The 23562-nt window shown below is 47.9% G+C and overlaps 1 protein-coding gene across 5 annotated transcripts in view; it reads left to right on the top strand.

The window, feature by feature from the left end:
- Positions 1-23562, top strand: part of UBASH3B (ubiquitin associated and SH3 domain containing B) — a 132830-nt gene that overhangs the window by 12663 nt on the left and 96605 nt on the right. Inside the window, exon 1 of one of the 5 annotated variants that reach the window (XM_072953832.1) lies at positions 126-140. The exons of 2 other annotated variants lie outside the window; for them this stretch is intronic. Coding sequence is in view for 1 of the 3 variants with exons in the window: in XM_072953825.1 (XP_072809926.1) it covers positions 21216-21294 (79 nt within the window). In the remaining 2 variants the exon portion in view is untranslated. Of the gene's footprint in view, positions 1-125; positions 141-21107; positions 21295-23562 lie in introns of those variants that run through there. 2 more of the 5 variants (XM_072953825.1, XM_072953830.1) reach the window with 2 other exon arrangements.

Here is a 23562-nt window from a genome sequence, read left to right as displayed (position 1 = left end):
CGAGTGGGGGTGGGGGTGGGGGTGTATGAATGCACAATGGCTGATTTGGAAGGAAATGATCCAGGAAAGAAGACAGAGGAGAAACAAGCAGAAGGCCTTGAATGGTGGTGGTGACGGTACCTGAATCGAGGTTGGAGAAGGTACATTTACCCCAAAGAGAGGGGTGTTACACTTTACATGGTCGTTTGTACGTTGGTGGGAATTGAATTTCTAAGAATTGGTCGACACAGAAGTTGTAAACACAGAATATATAGTTTTAAATTGAGGTGATTTGGTGAGTGATAGTTCTTCATGAGTTGCCAAAGGATGTGAAGGTGAACTCTGACCTCACCACAATACTTTGTAAAAGCTGCAGATAACAGAAAGTGTAGCTCCACACAGGTGCTCGAGAAATGTTAGTTATTATTCACAACCTAGACACTTCCTGATATTTAGCTGCAAAACAGCATCACTCGCCCCAGCTTGAGGGTCACGTATGACAGAAGCTAGATTTTGCAACCTGAACATTGCTGCTTGGAAAAAACCCACAGAGGGAGCGTCTCAGCGCCCCCATCCTACTCCCGCTGTTTACCCAACGTCACACGAGGTGACTTTGTCAAGCCGACGGCTGGTCTGTGACAGAAGCTGGTCTGAGGCCTCCCGCCTCCCAGGCTGGCCTTTTCCCACATCAAGCTCCTTTCCTGAGTCCAGGCTCTGCCTCCAAGAAAGAGATTTCTAAAGAGCTTTTGGCTCTGTTTTCTGGAGGAAGGGGCTGGTCTGCGGTCTGGATTGCCTTTTCATATATTTTCTTTGTAGTTTTCTTTCCCTTTTGTTCCCCTCCTTATGCCTGCCGTTTGCATCTCAACTGGTAGAAGATGGTGCTGATCTGTCACCTGGCCGGTTGGAGTGGTTTCCTCAGAGAGGCGGTGTGGGGGTGGGGGTGGGGAGAGGAAGTGTCTCCAGGAGCACCAGGGTGGGTGTTGGAGGGGAACTGAAGTTGTCCCCATCACTCACTCATGAGGGATGTTCTTCTCTGGGAGGAAAGAAAACTGGCTTTAGAGGCTAAAGACCTGGTGCAGATTTTGGATCTGTCCCTTTCTGAGGATGTGGTTTTGAACACGTTATTTTTATAGGTTGGAGGAATCAAAATGAGGCAATGTATATAAGTGTAATAAAAACCACAAAAAGTCACGCGTGTGTAAAGCGATCTACTACGAACTTGTTATCCGTGGTGGAGTCCTGGTCCTTTGAGGCTTTTCCCGAGAGTCTGCGAGCTGGTGGTTTTGTGCGGTGCCTGGCGGGCTGCTCTCACCTTCCCTAAGCGAGCTCCACTGTTCCGGAGGAGCCAGTTCTGTCACAGTGGGGAACACGGGGAGCCCTTTGAGAGGCCAGTTCCATCAAAGGGAACACTTCCTCCTGGAAGCTTACGTTTTCACTCCACCTTTTTTGGGGGAAGTAGGGACATGAGTCATAGTGAGCTAGCAAGTGGCTTTTGTGAAAACAAGAGGTTTTGTGAAATACAGTGCATGTGACCAAAGGCCTGTGTAGCAGCTTCCCTGTGCTGCTCTAACAAACTCAGGGGCTTAAAACAACACAGATGTGTTCTCTTAAAGTCTGGAGATTAGAAGCCCAAAACGGGAGGTAGTGGGCTGAAGTCACGATGTCTATCGAGGTAGATTCTTTCTGGAGGCTCTAGGAGAAAACCTGCTTCTTGGATGTCTCCAGCTTCTAGAGTCCACCTGCTTTCACTGGCTGGTGGTCCCTTCCTCCCCCTTCAAAACGCATCTGTCCAACCTCTGCTTCCTCCATCACATCTTCCCATCTGCTCCTCCCCCCTCACTCTTTCCATCACAAAGACCCTTATGATTGCATCTCGCCAGCTCAAGGTCCTTGGCTTAGTCACATCTGTAAAGTCCTTCTTGTCATGTAGGGTAACATACTCATAGGTTCTGGGGATTAGAACCTGCGCATCTTTGGGGGGCATTTTCTGCCGACCACAGCCTGTACGTTTGTAAGCACTTTGTCCTGCATGTCTCCTCAGCTCCTGAGATTTCTCACAGAATAGAGGTCTACCGGGCTCTCCTCGTCTGTGTTTCCTATTGTTCACGCCTCATTTGTTGTCTCATCATCCTCACAATTCCCAACCCAAGTGCCGAACAGTCATAGCTCACCTCTACTGAATGCCTACTGTGTGCAGACAACATTTTAAACACTTTACATGTGGATGATTTTATTCCTCATAATAGCCACATGCAAGAGGAACTATTGTTATCCCCCATTTTACAGATGAGAAAACTGAGGCAGAGTTGTTTTTTTTTAAGTTGCCCAAGATCACACAACTAGCAGGTGGCAGTCTGGCTCCAGTGTGTGAGCTCTCAACAGTACCCACTGACGTGTAGCTGATGCTTAGTGAAGTTCGATGAACACCAGAAGGAAGGAAACTTGAGGACCAAAGAAACAGTGTGATATCTCTAGATTACACAGAACTGGGGTCAAGAGGGCAACCTGCCTTGTCCGTTGCTTTGGTCTGTTACTGGTCAGTTACCCAACAGAACTGCAATGTGATTGGCTGTCTAGAGAGGCGATCTGGAGTTGCAGTGATGATATCACTCTGTTTATCAGCGTGAGTGAGTGAGTGTGTGTGTGTGTGTGTGTACTACCCATCTCAGCTCCAAACTAAGAGAAGACAGGCACAGGATTGCACTCAGGGGTTAGTATAACACAAGTGCTTGCTGACCACCTCTCCCAGCCTCCACTGGCTGCTGTAAATTGAGCCTTCACAGTAGAAGCAGAATTGTGCTCCCATTCCCTTGGCCTCAATGAGGGTGCCTCGGACAGGGTTCAGAGTGGTTTGCCTGGTATTTGAGTTTGCAGTTAAAGCACCATGTGTTCAAATTCCTATTGCACTTAAAGGGAAGTTACTAAACCTTTCTAAGCCTCAGTTTTCTCATCTGTTAGATGGGGATAATGATATCTGCCTCAAGGGACTGTTAGAAAGATTAAATGAGATAATACCTCTAAAATAGTTGGTGCAGGGCCCGACTCCTAAGTGTTGGTCTGTAGTTAAGATCACCAGCTCTGGAGGCACGGGGTTGTGTGTGTGGCACATGAGGACTCCAGGTGTATGTTAGTAAGCCATTATGTATCTTTGGTGAGTTTCCAAGTTCACTCTCTAACACCTATATGACCTGGGCCGAGGGATGCTTTGAGTAGCACTCAGTGGACTGGACACGTGTTCTGGGGAGGGGCAGGGAGACGAGGGCAGCTGGCGGAGGAATGTGAAGTGGCTTTTTTCCTCCAGGCAGGCGCAAGCCTGACCACACCACTCCTGCCTTCTGCCCGGCCTCCCAAATCCACAGATCTGCTCTTCTTTCGAGAAGAATCCCTGACCTGTCAGAAGCAGGATGAGGATGGCCAGGGTCCCTGGGAACATTCGCTTGTAGGTGGGCCTTGAAAATCAACTGATCCATCAAGATGAGCCTTGCAGAAACCTCAGACCTCACGCAGACCTGCAGCAACTCGGTGTGGCAGGATTGAGGAGAGCGTTTGAAGTTTTTATCTCCCTCCTGATGCAAGATCACAGGCTCACAAGTGTGTGGTTGAACAGACAGCCACACCCCGTACTGTCTGGCTGCTTCAGGTGCCATAGATCTCTGGATGTCACTTTATCCATCCAGCCTTGGCAGAGAGGCGGCAAGTGTGGTCCTGTGTGAGGGCCGTGGCCACCCGCCTTGCGGACCAGCCGAGTGGAGACATGGGGCGGCGGGGGACGAGTGGCCAGATACCAGCAGAACCGCTTCTGCAAGATAGCCTGTGTGTGCGTGATCGTGATGGCTTTCGGTTGGAATGACTCTCAGAGGACCTTGAGTAAACAAAGAAGGTTGCTGTTTGCAAGGCAGCAGACTCAGACAGATGTGGAGGATCAGGGGAGAAATCTCAGTCAAATTTCTCGTTTATTTCTCCTTTCCCTCTTCTGCAGTCTGGGCCACTTGCCACTGCTTTCCTGGGAAACAGGCAGTGTGGAGCTAAACATGCTTAGTCTGAAGAAGACCTGGAGGGCCACAGAAGGTGTTGAGGCAGGACAGAGAGTAGATTCTATGAATTCAACAAAAATTTACTGAGCAACGACTTTGTGGCAGACACGTGGGATGTGTGCCAAGTGCGGGAGGTACAGCTATGAGTGAGACCGGGTCCCCGGCCACTGGGAATCCCAGGCTGTTGGGGAAGACAGGCTCAGGCAGATGACTTTGATATAATGTGACTGGATAGCAGAAGAGGGAAGTTATCTGACCTCTAATATCTGGAGGGCTGTCATGTGAAAAGAAGATGCTTATTTTCGGGGCTTCAGTGGGTGGGTAGTGTTGCTGTGGGTGTGGATTTCAGTTCACTGGAAAAACAAATTTTGGGAACCAGGGGCCCAACTCTGGTACGCCCTGTCTCCTGAGCCACGTTTTCTCTCTCTGGTTGTGACTGTAACCAAACTGCCGTAGCAACCTCCTCAGAAGGACTCAGGAGTCCTGGACTGGAGTCCAGAACGGATCTGAAGTCCCAGGGGCGGGGGAGGGGTGAGGCTGGGCCAGCGGAGATTCTGAGGTCTGCGGGGAAGGAGGTGAAACTGAGGCTGTCCTTTGTAGGTGAGCTTTTGGACAGGTGCTTTCACATGCGTGATTCTCTCTACGGCACCACGATAGTAAAATAGATCATTTTCTCCATTTAAAATACGGGGGTAGGGTGGAAATGAACGTTACAGAAATAAAAGGCGCATGAAGCGATTAAAGAGAACAACTAGGTAGTCCCAGGGCCACGAGCACGAGGACAGAAGGACCAGAGAGGAAGCCCACTGACTCCCCCCAGGGACTGAGCAGCCGAGACGCGGGAAGGGCTGCTGGAGCTGTCCCACCGCAAGGGCGTGTGCACCTTCCGCCCAGCCTGCTGTCCGCAAAGTGTCTTGCTGCCAAGTCTCTGGGATTCTCTGAACATCTGATTCCAGGCACCGTCTTTTGGAGTGGTCCCATCCCCAGGGCTGGTTAGGAATGGACTATCCACTCACAAGGACTGAAGGGACGTGCAGTGATGGACTGAGGGACTGGAGCCAGGACCTCAGAAAGGATGAGCCTTGGCACTCGCCCGCTGGGAAGGCAGTCCTGATTGAGGTGCACCAGCTGCTGGCAAGGCTCTGGGCATGTGATCCCAAATGTTCAGCATTTTGGGAGCGGGGAGTGGGCAGGGGCTCAGAGATGCAGCAGTGAGCAGGATGCACTGATGTCCAGTGTAACCACACTGGGGCAGAAGAGCCCCCATAAGAAGGAAGAGAAGGAATTGTTAGATTGGAGAGAAAGGGAATGAGGGTGGCTTTGAGTTTATTAATAGGCTTAGGAGACTGCAAATTTCAGCAGTAAGAGGAATAGCCTTAGGTCAGCCTTTAACTCCTCGCAATAGAAAATTCCAGAAGGGCTGATGCTCTTCCTGTTGTCAGTGCAGTTTCTGATGGTGGAGACAATGTATATTGCAACACTTTTTGCTAAAGAATCCAAGGCTGTTTCCTCGTTTGGTTCCCTTTGCCCTGGAATTGCCTTTTCTGCAGAGGGAGTTGGCTTCTTTTAAAAAAAGAAGAGATCGTGATAAAGGAGGAAGTACTGTCATGTTTCTTCAGCCTTTCTCAGCTTACTACCAGACTTCTGCCAGTATAGTGAAGCAACATTTTCGAGCGGTATGTCAAGGGTTCGGGTGCCTTTACTTCCACTAATTTTCCGTTAATGGGGCTACTTGTGGGTTTTTTTCTAACACATTTATTGGGCTCACACCATGATAGCGTCAAAAGAAACAAACAAGTATGAATAAGGCATGGCGTCCACCACCCTGGTGCTCCCAGTCTGATACAGAAGACCAGGAAGGGATCAAATGTGTGCTGCGTGCTGCTACGTGCCCAGAAACAGGGCTGTGAATGGTGTTATGAGATGCCCAGGAGCAAGTGAATAGCTCTCCTTGGGGGTCCTTAGTTCTTCCAAAGATCTGCATATTGTCAAGTGAGTTTATGTTAGGTCCTCAAAGGCATTGGAGGGAAATACCATTTTCTTAAAAGACTTTGTTTCAAGCCCTTTTAGGTTTGTAGTAAAATTGAGAGGACGGTCCCGTGTACCCTCTGCCCCTACACATGCACAGCCTCCCTCATCACCAGCATCACTCACCAGAGTGCGACGTTTGTTACAGTTGACGAACCTACATTAAAACCTCGTAATCCCCCAAAGCCTGAAGTTTGCCTTCGGGTTCACTCTTGGTGTTGAACATTTATGGGTTTGGAGAAATGTATCCATCATGGTGATATCATTTCACTGCCCTGAAAAATCCTCTGTGCGCCACCTGCTGTCTGTCCACGCCTCCCTCCCCTGCAGCCCTGGAAACCACTGATCTTTTACTGTCTGCATAGTTTGGCCTTTTCCAAAATGTCATCTGGGTAGAATCATCCAGTTAGGTAGCCTTTTCAGAGAGACTTCTTTTCCTTAGTAATATGTACTCAATGTTCCTCCATGTTTCCATGGCTTGATAGCTCATTTCTTTTTAGCAATAAATAATATTCTGCTGTCTAGATATACCAGTTTATTTGTCCATTCACCTAATAAAGGATATCTTGGTGCTTCCGATTTTTGGCAATTATGAATAAGGTTGCTGACAACATTTATGTACACATAAGTTTTCAACTGCTTTGGGTACAGACCACAGAGCAGGATGATAAATATTTTTTAATCCTCTTTGATGTGCCAGTCACTAGCCTCACAGCTCCTTATAAACACTAAGTCACCCTTCACTGAAAACCTATGGAGTATTACTAACAGACCCGTTCACACATGAGACAGTGGAAGCTCAAATGGTTCTTCAACGTGGATCACGAGTAAGTGGCAGGGCTGTGCTCCCAGCCCTCGTTTTTCTGACCCCAGAGGCTTTTCCATTAGAGCTGGAGTCAGGGCGTCTCAGTTTCTGCTTTCCTGGCTTATTTTCGTTCCTGGATCACAGCTTTAAACTCGCACACAGAGCTCTCGCACCCTGACTGGCAAATAAATGTTACAGCAACCCAGCCAGCTGCCGTTTCCTGTGTTAATAGACCACATAGCAGGAAAGCGTTTTAAGAGCTGTTTCGAGTGTTGTGTCTGCTTCTCCGTGCGAAAGTGCGGATGCCGCTTCTGAGAGGGAGGATGGTGACATGGGTTGCTCATTGCTGGGTGGCAGTTCCCATTTGGCGAAGATTTGGAAAGGAACACATATGCCACAGGATGAGATCGGAGTCTTTGTTTCAGTTGGTCTGATGCCAGGTGGTCTCAAGAAACCTGTGGACTGTGAGGTCAAGGTTCTAGAACTAACGCCACTGTCCATCCGTCTTGTGACTTTGGTTAAGACAGTCTACATCCGCTTTGCCCATCTGTGCAGTTTAGTTCTCCGAAGTTTCAAGTACCTTTGATAAGCCAAGCAGCATGTGGCTTCACAGGCGCCAGAGACAGACAGGATGCTTTCCTGCCCCTTCTGAATCCCTGAGTTTAGGAAGAGGGTAGATACGAAAGCAGCGGATAGTCACCAAACTGGGGAGGTAGGACGGGCTGCAGCCGTTTCCCCCAAGCTTTCAAAGGACCATCTTGGAACTGCAGGGTGTTTGGAGCTTCTTAATTGGAGACAGACAGCTGGAGAGGTCTTACATTTGATATGAACCTTCTATGTGTCCTTTCACTCTTCCCTCAATCCTGAGGGGATTAGTACATAGTATTTCCATCTGACAAATGTGAAAAGCGAGACAGATCAATTAAACATTTTTTCCAGTTTGTAAGTAATGGCACCAACATCTTAGAATTAGTCTGGCTTCAGAGCCTTACGCCTTTCTACCTCACCTAACAGCCCTCGGGAGACTTCACTATAGAGGTTCAAGACACCAACAGTCCACCATTCCTCCGCTATTGAAACGACTTATGTTTCTTTCCCTTTGGTGCGTTTCCAGGCGTCACTATCAGTCAGGAGGTAAGCACAGTGTGCTTGCTGCCTGTCTTTCCGGTCCCACCTCCCACCTGCCCCTCTGCGGACTTGGCTGTCTCCGAGCACTGGAGTTCCTGCATCTCCAACACTGCTGGGCCAGCTCAGATTTGTTAATGAATCAACAAATCAACAAATGCCTTCTTCCTGGGTGCGTTTTTCTCTTAGGGGCAATTGTATACTTGCTTTTTCAAATATACTCTCCTTTGAGAGAATTTCTCAGTTTGTACTAGCTGTTTTTTGCTTCTCCACCCACCTCTCCACTCCCATGTCGAAGCAGAATGCGTGTGCCCATCCCACAGCTCTGCTGGAGCCCTCCTATCACATGGGCATCGTCAGTTTGCACCCGCCTCCCAGACTAGATCGTGTCTCCTTGGAGGAATAGTGGCCGGGTTTTTCACCTCCCTAGCACTCTGCATGGCACCTAGCACATAGCAAGCGCTCAGTTCATTCATTCATTTCTTTATTAACATTTATTATTCATGTGCCCTGTGCTGGGTGCTAGGGAGACAATGGCAAGAAAACTGGACTTGCCCCCTGCCTTCTCGAGCTTAATCAAGGTTCATTGAAGGAAACTGAACTTGATCAATTTACCCGGGAAAGAAGGCTGCCATCTCAGTCAGCTCAGGCTGCCGTAAGAGACAAAGCACCATGGCTTAACTGTGAGCTTAAATGACAGACATTGATTTTCTCACAGCTTGGAGGCTGCCAGTCTAAGATCAAGGTCTGGCAGGGTTCGGGTTCTGGTGAGGGCCCTCTTCCTGGCTTGCAGATGGCCGCCTGCTCCCTGTGTCTTCATGTGACCTCTCCCAGGTGGGCACTTGGGGGAAAGAGAGAGAGTGAGTTCTCTGGTATCTCTTCTAATAAGCACACTAATCCTATCAGATCTGTGCTCCAACCTCAGGACCTTATCTAACTCTCATTACCTCCCAGAGGCCCCATCTCCAAGCAGCGTAACGCTGGAGGACAGGGATTCAGTGTATGAGTGTGCAAGGTTGGTGTGGGGACGCCATTCAGTTCAGTCCACTGCAACTAGCAATGACCTGGGGAGAACAGCTCTGTGAATCTCATGATGGGGATTTTAGGAGGAGGGGTGGGGAAGATGCCATGTAGAGCAGGTGGGGGCATATTTCAGGGTACCTTATGGCTCCCTCTACATACCGTCCCCTCCCTCCTGCCCCAGCCCTCTCACCTAGCCGGGCTGCCGGAGGGATCACACCCCCTGCCTTCTTTCCCTGTGGCTGCACCCAGCCTGAGTCTGTCTGTCTGACCTACATTCCTCTGGGTCCAGGTGATCAATAAGGAAGCAGAAGCCATAAGAAATGAGAAGGGAGGCAGGAGGGTATAGCTCAATGGTAGAGCACCTGCTTAGCATGCACGAGGTCCTGGGTTCAATCCCCAGTACCTCCATTAAAAATAATAGTAACAACAACAACAACAACAACAATAATAATATAAAAATAAATAAATAAACCCAATCCACCCCCCTACCACAAAAAAAAAAAAAAAAGAAATGAGAAGGGAAATGCTTGCAGCCTCAGAGAGAAGGTGGTGAAGACTGTGTCTCTTTCCCAAGCACCTCACCAACCACTTATCAGTGCTCTGCACGGGTCAGCCCCGGGAAGATTGACTCACTGCTGTGGGTGCTAATTCTGCCAGCGCTGCTGCCAGGACCTGCTGCCTAGAGGCCAAGAGGTGTGTCTTCGGGAGCTGCTCCCTGGGCTCAGGAGTTCTCTGTGCGCCACAGAGTTGCCAGCCTTGGGAAGGGGCTCTTACTCGCAAACACTCTAAGAGTTTCAGAGCACAGGCTGCATTTCCCTCTGTTTGAAATGCCAAAGTGCTAATACGTCCATCCATCTCTGAGGCATGGCTCAGGGAAAAGAAAACACACACCAGGGTTCTGCAGGTGTGGGCTCTAGCCCCAGCTTCTCATTTGATTTTCTGGGGGGTCCTTGTCCCATTTCAAATAATGCACGTTAAACCCCCACCATGCACCAAGCGCTGTGCTTGGTCAGTGGGCATGCAGGAATAAACAGGATGACTTCTGCTTTAAGGATGTCAGTGGCACCGGCCATGCGATTCAGGCTGCCAAGAGGAGCAGGGGTCCCTCTCTAAAGGACCTCTCGGCTCAGCTTCAGGAAATCTGAGCAAGCGCCTTTCAAAGAAGGTGCCACTTGAGCCGAAGGACAAGAAGTTGAACAACTGGACGTGTTGAGGGTGGAGAGGTGGGGAGAAGGGAGGATGTCATAGGCAGAGATCAGTGTTTGCACAGGCACGTGGATGAGAAAGTGCGGGCATCAGGGAGTGGAGGACGTGTGTGTGCACACCTGGAGTGCATTTCCAGGTATGTGCTTGAGATGCACCGTGGGCAGTGAAGCTGGATGGATGGGCAAGAATCACGTTATAGTAAGGAGTCTGAGTTTCTTTTGAAGGTTCTGGAAAGGCACCAAAGGATATCGAGCAAATACATGGCATAACCAGATACAGCCCAGCCTCGCCACACAAAATGTGGTCCCCAGACCACTGGCTTTGGCACCACGCAGGGGCTTGTTGGGAATGCAGAATCTCAGCTCCACCTCAAACCCACTAAGTCAGAATCTACATTTTAATAAGATTCCCTAGGTGATCAGTATGTACCTTAAAGTTGGAGCCATGTTGATCTATAAGGGTCAGCAGACTATAAAGACCCAGAGAGTAAATATTTTAGGTTTTGCCAGCCACACGGTCTCTGTGGCAACTACTTGACTTTGCCATTGTGGTGCAAAAGCAGACAGATGTAAACAAATGAGGTGGCTGTGTTCCAATAGAAGTTTATTTATGGACCCTGAAATTTGAATTTCATGTAAGTTTTGCCTGTCACAAAATATTCTTCTCTTGATTTTTTCCAACCATTTAAAAATGTAAACCCCATTCTTAGCTGGCAGGCTGTGCAAAAGTAGGCAGCAGGCCAGATTTGACCATGGGCTGTAGTTTGCTGACCTCGATCTTTAAGATTCTAAGCCTCAGCTTATATATAAGTCATACCTCCTGACCTTTATGCTTTGTTGCGAAAACCCAGTGAGCTGGGAATGACATTCAAACCAAATCTTTATTTTTCAGAAGAGAAAATGGAGGCCCAGAGAGGGAAACTGACCTGCTCAAAGAAACACAGCTACTTACTGGTTAGGACTCTCAAACACAGGCCTGTTTATTTCCAAGCAAACACCCCAAGCAAAGACTCGACCCCCGCTTCACATACAACCGACTTGAAAGAGCTAGACTTCTGGTTTTTCCCCCTACAACTGCAGCAGAGTAAGAAATGCTTAAAAGACAAATTGACTTTTTCTTTCTGATAAGTTACAATTAGTTAAGGGCTTTTTAATGTCAAAACTGCTTTGACAAAGCCAAATACTGTGAGTGGCCTCTGCTGGGAAAATGCATTATGCAGAACAAAACCCTAGGCTCTGTTCAACCCTAGGCTTTTTTTAATTTAGCAGAATAAAAGCTAGAGTAGGTGCCACTCCATAACAAATGAAGTTTGGCTACACATTATTTTGTTTGTACCTATTTGTTTTTATTTCAATATTGCTTGTTTGTAGTAACTAATGTCATTCATCATAATAGCTGTTTAAAAGCATAAGGCAGTGAATCCAGTGTCCATTTGTTTCCTTATCCAAAACTGGGGGAAGCCTAAGGGATTCTCACAGTAAAATCCCAGCCACTGTTAATTAGAAGGAAGAAAAAAACCCTACCAATAAATTCCACATTCTCCGTAAATACATATCCCCAGCTGTGGCCCTTTTTCTCTTTTCCTTAGTCAAACAGAAAACAGTCGCTCACAAAGAAAATGGAGTTTTTGTCTCCCTGGTCCTCTTGTGCTCTGTCTTTGGACACAGAAAGATGATGATGAGATTCAGAATACAGGTCCTGCATAAGACAAAGTGAATATTCCACTGGGAAGTCACATTGCGGGGAGGTCCTCCGGGAACGTGGCTGAGCTCACCTCTGAATAAAGCTGGGCCTCAGGGAAGTGGGGTCCAGCTATCTGTTGTTTGGGGGTCCTGCTCCCTGTTTTCTGTTCTGCTCTGGCACTGAGATAGGTCACTGCCCCACTAAGGTAACAGGAGTCGTAGGTTCATATGCATCCTCTTATACACGCATATGCACATGTGCACACACACACATGCGCGCACATATGTGTCCCCCTCATTAGCTTGATCCTGGCAGGGCTGGGGTTAAAAAGTGCTTCTACATGGAGGCTGGGAGAAGCCTGTGCAGTTACTGAGCGCTGCAGGGAGAGGACTCAAAGGATGCTCGTCTGTTGCCGTCACACAAGGCTTGGTCAGGACATCCTGGATGCTCTGCCTCGGCTTGGGAAGCCGTGTGTGCTGAGGATGGTTTGCTGTCACCCGGGGTGGTCCAGCTGTCAGAACAAGATGACCTAGCTCCTCCTTTCCATCCTTCCTGCATGTCAAAAAGTTACCGGCTGTGAATCCGCTGCCCAGATAGAGCCATGAAGGAAGCGCCTCGAGGTAGCGGGGAGGACGGCAGAGTGCAAATTCTCCTGTGTACTACCCTGCTGACTCACTCTGAGGCCTTGAACAAATTGCTTTTTCTTAAATAATTAATTACAATAGTTTTCATTTATTTAGTATTTGACTACGTGGATACCACAGTGGAGCCACCGTTCAGCCCCACGTCTCTGACCCACCGCACGGAGCTGCCCCCCACCTTCCCATCGGCTCTCCTCTTACCCTCACCACAGTTCTTGCATGTGGAGGGCTGTCGTAGTCCCATTTCATAGATGAGCACATTGAGGCACTGAGCCGTTCCCTGGTCCCAGCTGGGGGGCAAGGAGGGATTCCAAAACCTCTGATCCCAAATCCCATATTCTTTGCAGGCTGCCTTTCCTGGGCTTTAAAATTTTTTTTTTCATATGAGAAGTTGAGAAATACTTCTTTTCCTTTCCTTTGGTTCCTGGGGCCTGAGCTGCACATCTGTCTAACCAGGAGCTTCTCTGAGGAAGACGTTTATCAGGACACCAGGGCCAGCGCTCCCGGCCAGTCTTGGGGAGGAACCGAGCTCTGAGCTCAGCCTGCCCTGCCCCTCCGGGGGGCCAGCACCATGCAAGGCACCATCACAGAGACGCCTCCTCCGTAGAATCCACCAGATCGAAACTTTAATGACTTACTGATTTTAAAAATTTTTAATGGAGATTCTCAAATTCATCTAAAGGTAGTAAGAATAGTGTAATGAAACAATGCATTGAGTCATTCCTATCTGATCTTATTTCATCTTCCCTACCAATTTCTCCACCCGCCTCCAGATTAGTTTGAGTTAAATCCTAGATGTATCATTTCATCTATAAATATTTCCATATGGATCACTAAAAGATTACAACTCTTCTTTTTTTATTTTAAAGTTTATGATTTTTATTTTAGTGCAGGTACTAGGGATTGAACCCAGGACCTCCTGCATGCCAGGCATGTGCTCTACCACTGAGCTATACCCTACCCCTGCAACTCTTCTCAAAATATGACCATAGGATCATGATCACACCTGAAATGTAAATAATTATGTCACATCAAATATCCAGTCAGTGGTCATACGTCCTCTATTGCCTTATAATGTTTTTAGAATATACATTTTGTGTGTGAACCAGGATTCAAATAAGGTTCGTATGTAAATTGACAGATACATCTCTTAGCGTGGCTACCCTCTTTTCCCGCCCTTCTTCTATTTTTTCATTTGTAATTTTTTGGTTGGCGAGACTAGGTCATGTGTCTATAGTTTCCCATAGTCTGGGTTATGCTGGTGGCAAAGCACTAGGGTATCATGGAACATCTTTTTCTGGTAGTTCTAAATTGATAGTTCAATCAAGAGGAAACTATAAATTTTTAATGTAGTTTGTTTGTTTGTTTGTTTGTTTGTTTAAGCGGAGGCACTGGGGATTGAACCCAGGACCTTGTGCATGTTAAGCATACACTCTACTACTGAGCTATACCCTCCCCTCTAATGCAGATTTTATTGGGATCAAAACCTTACGTGACCAGGAACTCTTGCTGAGACACCTGCTGAAGCACAAGTCCTTGTAGGAGAAATGGGAGAATCACAGAAGACCAAGCTAAGATGGGGCATTTGTCTTGTTAAACTAATTTGCAAAGTGCCCTGGAATCTGGGTTCCCATTCAGCCCATCCACTACACTGGCTGTAACTACAAGACGGACCAGTGAGAAGTGATCTTGTGAATAAGCATTTATTGAGTACCTACTGTGTGTCCTCCATGATAGTCAGGTGTTGGGAATTCAAAATCAAATAAAGCATAGCTGTGGCCTGGGGATGCTCATCCTCCAGTGAGGGACAAACCCATAAGTCACAGGGGTGAGAGTATATCGTCAGAGTGATGTGTGGAGTGACTCACAGATGCTACAGCTACAGAAAAGGTGGGGTGGGGGTGGTATTAATCTCTCTGAGGGATGGGAGGCTTCCTGGAGGAAGTGATATATTAGGAAGGATGAGATATGAGCAATTTTAAAACTGAAATTATTTGGTTCAGTTTTCTGCATTTGGAAAAAAGGGAGAGGAACTCAAAGTGATACAGGCTTGTATTCTGTTTTTAAAATTTCAACAAGGATTCCAAGCTGGGGCTAGAAATCCTTCTATCACTGGAAAATCATTGGTCCAGATCTCTCATTCCTTAAAATCTCTGGCTCACCAATATTTCATCATGCTGTCGCTTTGCCAAAATAGAAAGAACCAACACACCTTCACGTGCCCCAGGTCTGCAACTGTATCTTGTCCTGCAGGGAGAGGTAACTTCTTTCACCAATTCTGGGTCTTCTCCTTGGATTAACATGGGGTTTGCAGCCCTCATTCCCGCAGCCTCAGAACAGGAAAAGCCCACTGGCGCCACAGGGGGAGGACGACTTACCTTGGTTTTTGTTTGCTCTCTCATTCTCTGCTGACTCTCCTGTTGGAATGCAGCTTCCTGAGAGCAAGGACTTTGTCTCCTCCATCATCCTGATCTAGAAAAGCATGTGCTCCAGAAATATTCTAGGGTTAATGAGTGTATTCGTCTTGGTCCACTCCCTGTCCTTCTTACCTGGGGTAGTGCTTCCCTCTGAGTGTTTCTTCCCTTGAATGTTCACAGAAATGGGCTTATTCACACCTGACGTCTGATGACCAGACACCCCACCCACCCACCCAAAAACAGTGGGGCCTCTCATTGGTACAGCACACTACAGTTTACAAAGCATTTCTGATTGTGTTATCTTACTTGAACGTCTCAGCAGCCCTGCCGAGGTGAAGGCGGAACAGATACTCTTAGGACCATTTATGGATGAGGAACCTGGGCCTCTGAGAGGCCCAGTGAGTTGCATAAGGTCCCTGGGCCGGGCAAGCAGGCACTGAGCCTGGGCCTTAAACCAGTCTCCCCTGGTGCACCCGCCGCAGATCACCGGCCCCTCTCCTCTCTCTGCTCACGGGAAACAAAGGCCCACAAGGAGCAGGACTCATCCCGGGCCCCTCGGAGAGCCCTCTAGGAAATCCCACCCCAGCTGCAGCCTTGTGTGGCCTGGGATCCTGTGGGGAACACGCACCGTCCGGGCCTGTTTACTGCTCAGCGGAAGGTCAGCCAGACAGAGCCTGAGGGCACCCTGGAGAAGCACCCTTTTCCTCCGAGCTGAGTCATGTCAAGTCAGATATAACAGTCGTCCCTGAAGGAGGGGTATCTAGAATCACCAGCCAACACACGACCTAGGGTAGATCCATCGTGACTCACGTCGGCTCTGTGAGGAAGCACAGGGCCCCGCTGGACTTCAGGGCTCAGAGCAGGGAGCACCGGTCCCCCCCCTGGAGCCTGGGGATGCTGTGACTGGGCAGTGGTGGGTGCATGACACAGCGGGAGGTGGTGCTGAGATGGTCTTCAAGGTTCAGAAAGCAAGGATTAAATGTTTGGGGGCTGGATTAAATATCTGTGCAGGCAAAGGCTCGGGGCCGTGCTGTACAGGGAAAGAGCGTGGCCTGGCAGGAAAGCCCCCCTGGGCACGTGAATAGAGCGGGGGGGGGGGGGGTTGCGGGGGCAGGGAGGGGCACTGAGGGGACAGTAGAGACTAGAATATTCTGTGTCCTCTGCCTTTCCTGCCACTAATGCCTCCTTGGAATAACCAGACCAGGCATGGGCTCCCTCCTTCCCTTAACCCCCTTCTCCCCCTACCTCCCCACCCATGTGCTGACCTACCCCAAACAAATCACCCAAGCTCTCTGAGTGAGCCCTGTTTTCCCCTAAGTAAAAATGAAGCCATTTCCCCCACTTTTCATACCCTCAATGAGGTGAGGTGCAATAAACATGAAAAGTTGAAAGTTTATCCCAAGCCACACGAATGGTAGGTGTTTGTAAGACCAGCACCTTAGATGCTAGAGGAGCGTCTGATAAATCCAGTGAGGCCACAGCATCTCTGGGTCTGCCTAACGTGGGAGTTTGCCATCTGTTTGGGATCCTGCCTGAATCTCATGTGGCCGGGATGACTGCATGGCTTGGCACTTTGATTCAAACCTTCCCTTGGAGATGGTCCCTCATAACACTGGGTTTCCAATGGAAGGTTTTTTGCTCCTCTCCTGCAGGGGGCAGGATGCGGGAACTTGAGGATGTTGGGGAGGGAACAGGTGTGTTGTGTTGGGGAGAGGTTGGGTGAGGAGATGCTGGGAGAAAGATATTAAACACCAGCTGCAAGTTCCCTATGATGCTTTCTTTTTCTTTACCTGCTTTCTTTATCCCTTTCAAGAGCCCCTTTAAACACATGTTACAAATGAGAAAGTTAAGGATTTGCCCAGTGTCCTTCGGCTAGTAAAGGGGATCAAGATTCTAACCTGTGCCTGCCTGAAGCCAGAGCCCCTGTTACCCTCTCACGCCCCTTGCCCCTTCTCCTCCACCCTGAATTGTCTCTTCTCCCCATCCTGACACAAATGCCTCATTTCCTGCCACTGCTGCTGACAGTAATGATAACAATAATAATAATAATTGAGCAGAAAGTGTTCATGAATTTTGTTTTGTTTTATTTGGAAATTTCGTTTGGGTGCCCTACCTGACTTCTTTGGGGCAGAGTGATCTGGGCCAAATGGCATCGCATGAGCCACAACCTTAGGGAGAGAGCTGTTCATCTGCCTTAAAATTCGACTCAGCCCTGCATTCGTGCACCACATGCCTAAGGAATGAGGGCAGCAGCTCAGGGGACCTCTTGGCTCTGCCTGGGGAGATGTCTGTTGTATAGAGACTGAATCTAGTGCCTTCTCTAGGATGCAGACATGGAGATGGGTAGGGATGGGCTTTTGGTTATTTGTGATCAGCTTTTAAAAAACAGTTTAAAAAGTAATATATGCCTATGATGTAACGTTTGGAAAATGATAGAAAAATGCAAAGAAGAACAAAGACCCTGTTATATATATAACTATATAAAAATTAAACAAAGTTGGGATTATTACTTAGTAATTTGTCGCAAACGTTTTTCTATGTCATTAATTATTCCCACATGATTTCTCATGCATTTCTAGAATGCCATTCGATGAATACACCGTTTAATCAATTCCCTATTTTGAGAAATCTAGGCCAATTTGTTGCAATGAACATTCTTATGCAAAAATTTCAGTGTCCTGAATAGCAGCGTGAAATTGAAAGTCTTGATTTTATCGTTTATAAAATGGAAATAATAATACGCATTTCAAAGCATTGCCATGAGGATCATGTAGAAGAACACATAGAATGTTCTTAGCACCGTGCCTTACACGCCGTGAGTGCTCCATGAACGGTAGCTTTTATTATTAGCTTACTTTCCATCTGATTATTTTCTTAAGTCAAGTACCAAAAAGGAGAATTGAATTCTCAAGGTTTTTGAGGCCCGTGTGGTTTAGCTGTGTTAGTCTGCCTGAAGGTCAGTGGAAAGAAGGTTACACAGGAAGCCACTGTGGCACGTCAGCTCAGCCAGTGCAGAAGCTGATCAGGGAAGGCAGCCACCGACCCACAGATGGGGTCCTGCTGTCCCCAGACAGCCACGGTCCTGAGCATCCCTGGCCAAGACCTGGGCCCCTAATGCACTGACATACTGAATGGCCCAGCAGTCACTCCGATTTAAATACATGCCCACGAAAGCCAGAGAGAGCCATGCAAAGTCGTCCTTCCCTCTGAAACTCATCCTCGTCCCCTTATTTCACATCTTTGTGCCTTAATTTGTAAGGAATGGTGGCTGAGGGTGGTGTCCTAGGCTCCGTGTAATCATCACTGCTCCTGGGAGAGGATCTGCCTTTGGACGTGACGCCCTAAGAGTGGGTCAGAGGTGTCGTCTTGTTCTGTGTAATATGTTACCGAATATCGTAGAATCTCAGAGTTGGAAGGAAACTTCATGACATTTGGGTCTGATCCCCTTATTTCTGTGAAAGACTGAGGCCCAGAGTACTTCAATGGTTTGTTCAAGATCATAAAACAAATTTAAGTGGCAAAGCCGGAACCAAATCCCAGGTCTTGCGGATGCCTCCTCCTTTCCAGGATTTTTCTCCCTGGACCACGCTGATTTCCAGCAAATGAAAAGAAACCCAGGATTAGAGGTCGCAGTTAACTTGTTGTCCAGATATGCCTGTGTCTTTTCCAAAACGAAGTATTTCTCCTGAGAGGCTCATCGCCGGAGAAACGAAACCACATGGCTGTGTGTTCTGCCCTCTGCCTTTCCTGCCGAGAATTCTGTTAACATCATCAAGAGGCAGGAAGGAACTTTTAAAAGGAGGCTCGTGTTTCTTGTCTCCCCTCCTAAATTTCATGCGGATAGCTGAAGCTGGTTTTTGTAGGAAGAAGTCGCGGTTTTTCTGGACAAAAACTTCCACAGCCAAGCCACGTTTCTCTCACTTCTTTGGGTGCAAACTAGAGGAAACTGGCCTTTGCCACCTCAGATGCTTCCAACACAGGACTCTGAGTGAAGAAAGAGCGGCCGTGGCCCCTGCTCTGGTGCGGGGGGTGCCGTCGGAAAACCTGCACCGGGACTCTCCCTCCTGGGGCGCAGCTGGACTCTCACTTTGCTCCCCAGGCAGTTTAAAGTTTAAAATCTTTAATTTAAAAAGCGTTCTTATTAAGCTTTCAGAGGCAGTAGTTTGTCATCTGTTATCGCAGTAGCCACCTACCACGGGCAAGGAAACCCCCAAATGTCAAACTGTGGATATTTCACAAATGAGAAAGAGACGCCTCTGGAATCAGTGAAAGGCTGCCTTGATTTGCCTTCCGCGCGGCCAGCGTGGGACTGGTGACTTCGCTGAGTCCTGTGTCTCAAGCAGGAGGCCGGGTGGCCACTCTGTGGTGGGGCCTCGTGCTTTGGGCAGGGCCAGCCTGGTGGCTTCATTGTGCTCTCAAAAGGCACAATCGAAGCTGCTCACAGCAGGCGCAGGTCCGTCTGCCCAGGGCTGGGCTTCTGGTCACGTAGGAGGGCAGTAGGTCGGACAGTAAGTCACGGACCAGGCTAGAGTGGCGGTAAGAACATCAGTCTTTGCCAGGCCTGGGTCCCTTTTTGCCACTTATGTAACCTTGGGCCAGTGACTTAATTTCCCTAAGCCCAGATTCCCTCACTTGCAAATTGGCTTCAATAGAAGTACCTACCTCACAAGGTTGTGGAATCATTAAACGAGAGAACGCTTATAAAGTACGTGGCCGACAGTGAGTACTCTATAAATGTCAGCAGTCAATTCAATATTTTTATACTTTTACTGACCGTGACTCCAGGTACTTTTGGAACTGATAAGAGGAGAGCAGTGAATCGAAAACTATTTTCCTTCTAGTCATTAATTCCTTTCTTCAAGAAATACTTAATGATCTTGCACCAGACACTCTCTAGACCTTGGGGACACAAAAAACAAGAAGCTCATAGCCTACTGAATCATGGCAGCATGGAATCAAAGAACTGAACTGGGATGGGGTAAACTCTACAGTAAAAGTGATATACAGGGACCTCAATGGGAACAGGGAGGAAGGACTGTCACAACTGGCTTGGGGAACGTGCCCCGAAAGGTTTCTCTGAGGCATTCCAGGCAAAGATACCATCTACACAAAGACTCAGAGGATGGAAAGGCAGGCTTGTCCGGTACAGCAAGGGCATGTGGGGAAATAGCCAGAGATGCTTTCATTCAACACCAGAGATAAAAGGCACAGTTTCAACCCTCAAGGAGTTTAGAGACTGGTGAGGAGACAAAGACAGGCAAATTGAGTGGTTATCATGGGATGGCCACGATGATCCGGGTACTTATGTGGTGGGCATACTGAAGAGGATGGCTGTCCTCAGCCTGAAGTGGTAAGGGAAATCCAGGAAGGGACAAAGACACAGCCTGAGCCTTGAAGATCTGAGAGTAGACAAGTTGGAGGAAAGTGGAGGGAGGAGGGATAATAGTCCATACGGGGTGCAGGGAGGGGAGGGCACAGAGGCTATGGATGGGCAGGGGTCATTTGAGGAGAAGGAAGCCTACAGGTATGGCTGGAATAGACAGTGATGAGGCTGAGATACGTGTTGGGTACCCCCGGTGTTCCTGATTCTAAGCTCTGGGTAGAGGACCAGTCGTGAAGAGGGCTAGGGAGCACAGACGGGGTTTAGTAGACCATGGTCTGATCTGGGTGATACGCAGTCAAGACATGAAGGAACAGTGAGTCACGTGATGGTCAATTAATCCTTTTCTGATTCCGTTTACAAGGGGGAGGGTCTCAGCTCAGAGTTAGTCGATCTTTAATACCTTTCTAATGCTTGTTAATCTCTCGTTTTAAAATTCTTCTTTGCTTTATGGTGGAGGAGGTAATTAGTTTCTTTTCTTTCTTTCATTTTAATGGAGGTACTGGGGATTGAACCCAGGACCTCGTGCATGCTAAGCACACACTCTACCACTGAGCTATCCCCTCCCCACCTGTTAATCTCTCTTTTTAGCTGACAGCTATAGGCCTCAGGCTCAGAACACTCATGGGCAAGAGTGCGTGACCAGAATTTAGTAAGATTGTTTTGTTTCCTGTATTTAAAAAAAATTATTGGATATTTTCTGTTTATGGCAAGTGGTACTAGTTTTCTATTTATGGAAGTCATATCAGATTTTCTCTAAAATGTGTCTGAGTTAAAGTAAATTAGTTATTTTAAAGAAAATACTTAAAGTGGCTGAGGTGCAGATATAGCAAAACTAACGAGCTGACCTAGAAGTGGCTGGTGGCTGGCGCTTGGGAGGCAGTGCCCTGGCCGATGGAAAGCCGTCGTGAGCTCTGGGAAGGAGGAGGAGCCAAGGGACTGGTTTGGACCAGGGGTTCCTCGAGCACCAAAGGTAAATGTGTCCTATTGGTTTTGAGGTCCCCGCTTCTAGCATAGCGCTTGCTTAACTTGGGGGCATACCATGCATAACTAATCTGTCTTAAAATCCCAAACTTCCACTTTTTCTTTCCAATCTTTCCACACCTGTCATCACTCAGTTGCAGAGATGTTTGGAAGGTGCTGGAAACTCTGGCATTACCTAACAGGAGCCTGGGGAGGGACCGGAGTTCCCGTACCCAGGCTAGTGGGCTGGAGAAGTGCGTACCTGGGTCTTCCTCTGCAAACACACCGAGCGCTCCGGACTTGTGCTGTGACGACAATTCCACCCCTCCTGGGACTGTCTCCTTGGACCCTATGGCAGTCAGTCCTTTAGTCTCAGAGAGATGACAGCCAGAGATGGTGGATGCTGATAAGCATTTACTACTGTCACTGTTTCAGTAGTTCTAAGAGACTTTGAGGTTTCTTTTCTTGCTCCTTAAAAAAAAATTATTTTTTCACTAATTATAAGCATTTAAGTCATGTTTTCTCTATTATGACCCTCTTAGAACCTTGGATATGTTGTTTGGACCCTCATTTACACCATGCCTCTCTTTCTGGACGTCCCATGATGTTCAGGAAAGACAGAGACAAGCACTGCCTTGCAGCCCTTTGGCATCAGTTCATTGGTTCCTGAATCCCAGCCATATCCAAGGGAGCTTCAAATACATCACTTAGAGCTCCCCACAACATAGAGCTGGTGGGAGGCTACTGAACAGACACGTTGAGCTTGTGGCCCCCAGGCTGATGACCAAATGATTTTTAATTCCTCAATTCTAACCAGGTAAGATCTTAACCTTAATGATGATTCCTACAAGGCATTATGTCACTAAATATATATTTTAAAAGACAGCTTAAGGCTAGAATAAGTGAGTTGCATGTGTGTCTGAGCTGCTGTCCAGCCTTCCTTAGGCACGTTCAACAGCACAGCTGTGGCGGAGCAGCTTAGCAGGTGACTTCCCGTCGGTGCAGGATACACAGAGAGCAGCCCAGTTCTGGGGGAGGCCTGAGTCTGTTGACAGACGTTTCTCTTTATCTTGTTTTCACATCGGTTGCAACATGATGTCTCTTCAGAACAAGCGTGGGTGGGGGTTCCTCCTGCCCTGCCCTATGCTAGCTGTTGAAATAGGAGGGTGGTTTAGCACATTGTTTTTCGAGTTAAGATCAGGCCATCAGTAGTTGATGACTCCAGTGGGTCACCGATGGGTGGGATTTGTTGATTGCAAAGGAAAGTCAGCCCAGCTTTTTTAGAGGGGGTACATCAGTCATCCATGCAATAGTCATTTGAATTTGGAATTGGGGGTTTGGGGGAAGTTTGAAGTTTTGTTTGAGTGCCAAGGGTCATTAGGTAGCTCTCAAAGCATTTAAACCACATTTTCAAACTCACGTAATCAGACACATTTTCAAATCAATTGCCAGGAATCGTGGCAGGTAACTGACCACAAACATTCCAACTGCACCTTGCAATCCACAAAGCACTTTTACATGTATGATTATTCCCATATTACAGATGAGAAAACTGAAGCTCAGAAATAGTAAGAAAATTTTGACCAAAAGTCATATGTGTTTTATGGCTAGTGACTGAAGGAGCTAAAATGCAAACCCAGGTCCACCACCCCCAAGTTCTGGATCCGTTTCCCTTTGCTGTCCTGCCTCATGTTTGATTCTGTCTTCTTGTCCAAGTTGAACTGTCCATTTGCTGCTTCCGTGAACAGCGTCTCAAGGTCCTGACAGTTGAGGTTTAGGGAGGGCAGGGTGGCCATATAAGATCACTGGGGACTGACTCATTGCATTGCACTGTGGATTCCCAAGTTCACAGCAATTTAGAGCTAGAATTAAGGGAGGAGACCAGTATTTACTGAGAAGGCAGCCGCTGTGCTGGGAGCTTCATGGACCTGTCCCTGTGGGAGAGGGTAGATACTTACCTATCTCCTGCCTTAATCCTTCAGCAGCTTCTTGAGTTGAGGTCTCTCACCCCCATCTGATGAATGAGAGCACTTGAGCTTGCAGATAAAGGAAAACTTGCCCAAAGTTGTGTAACAAGTAAGTGGCAGAGCCTGAATTTGAACTGAGGTTTTTCTGATTCCAAAGCCAGCCCGGCCCCAGCCCACATTCCTTCGATGAGGAGACAAGGAACGTGGGCTATGGCCTCGTGGCTGGGTGGAGCTAGGTCTCCTGCGGATCATCCTGGTCATCTTCTTGTCACAACTGGCAGGCTCATCTCAGAGGGTGGGGATTCCCCCGT

Source organism: Vicugna pacos, chromosome 33 (genome assembly GCF_048564905.1).
Source record: "Vicugna pacos chromosome 33, VicPac4, whole genome shotgun sequence".
NCBI lineage: Eukaryota > Metazoa > Chordata > Mammalia > Artiodactyla > Camelidae > Vicugna > Vicugna pacos.
Note: the sequence above shows the minus strand (reverse complement) of the source record. Positions and strands in the feature narration are given on the sequence as shown.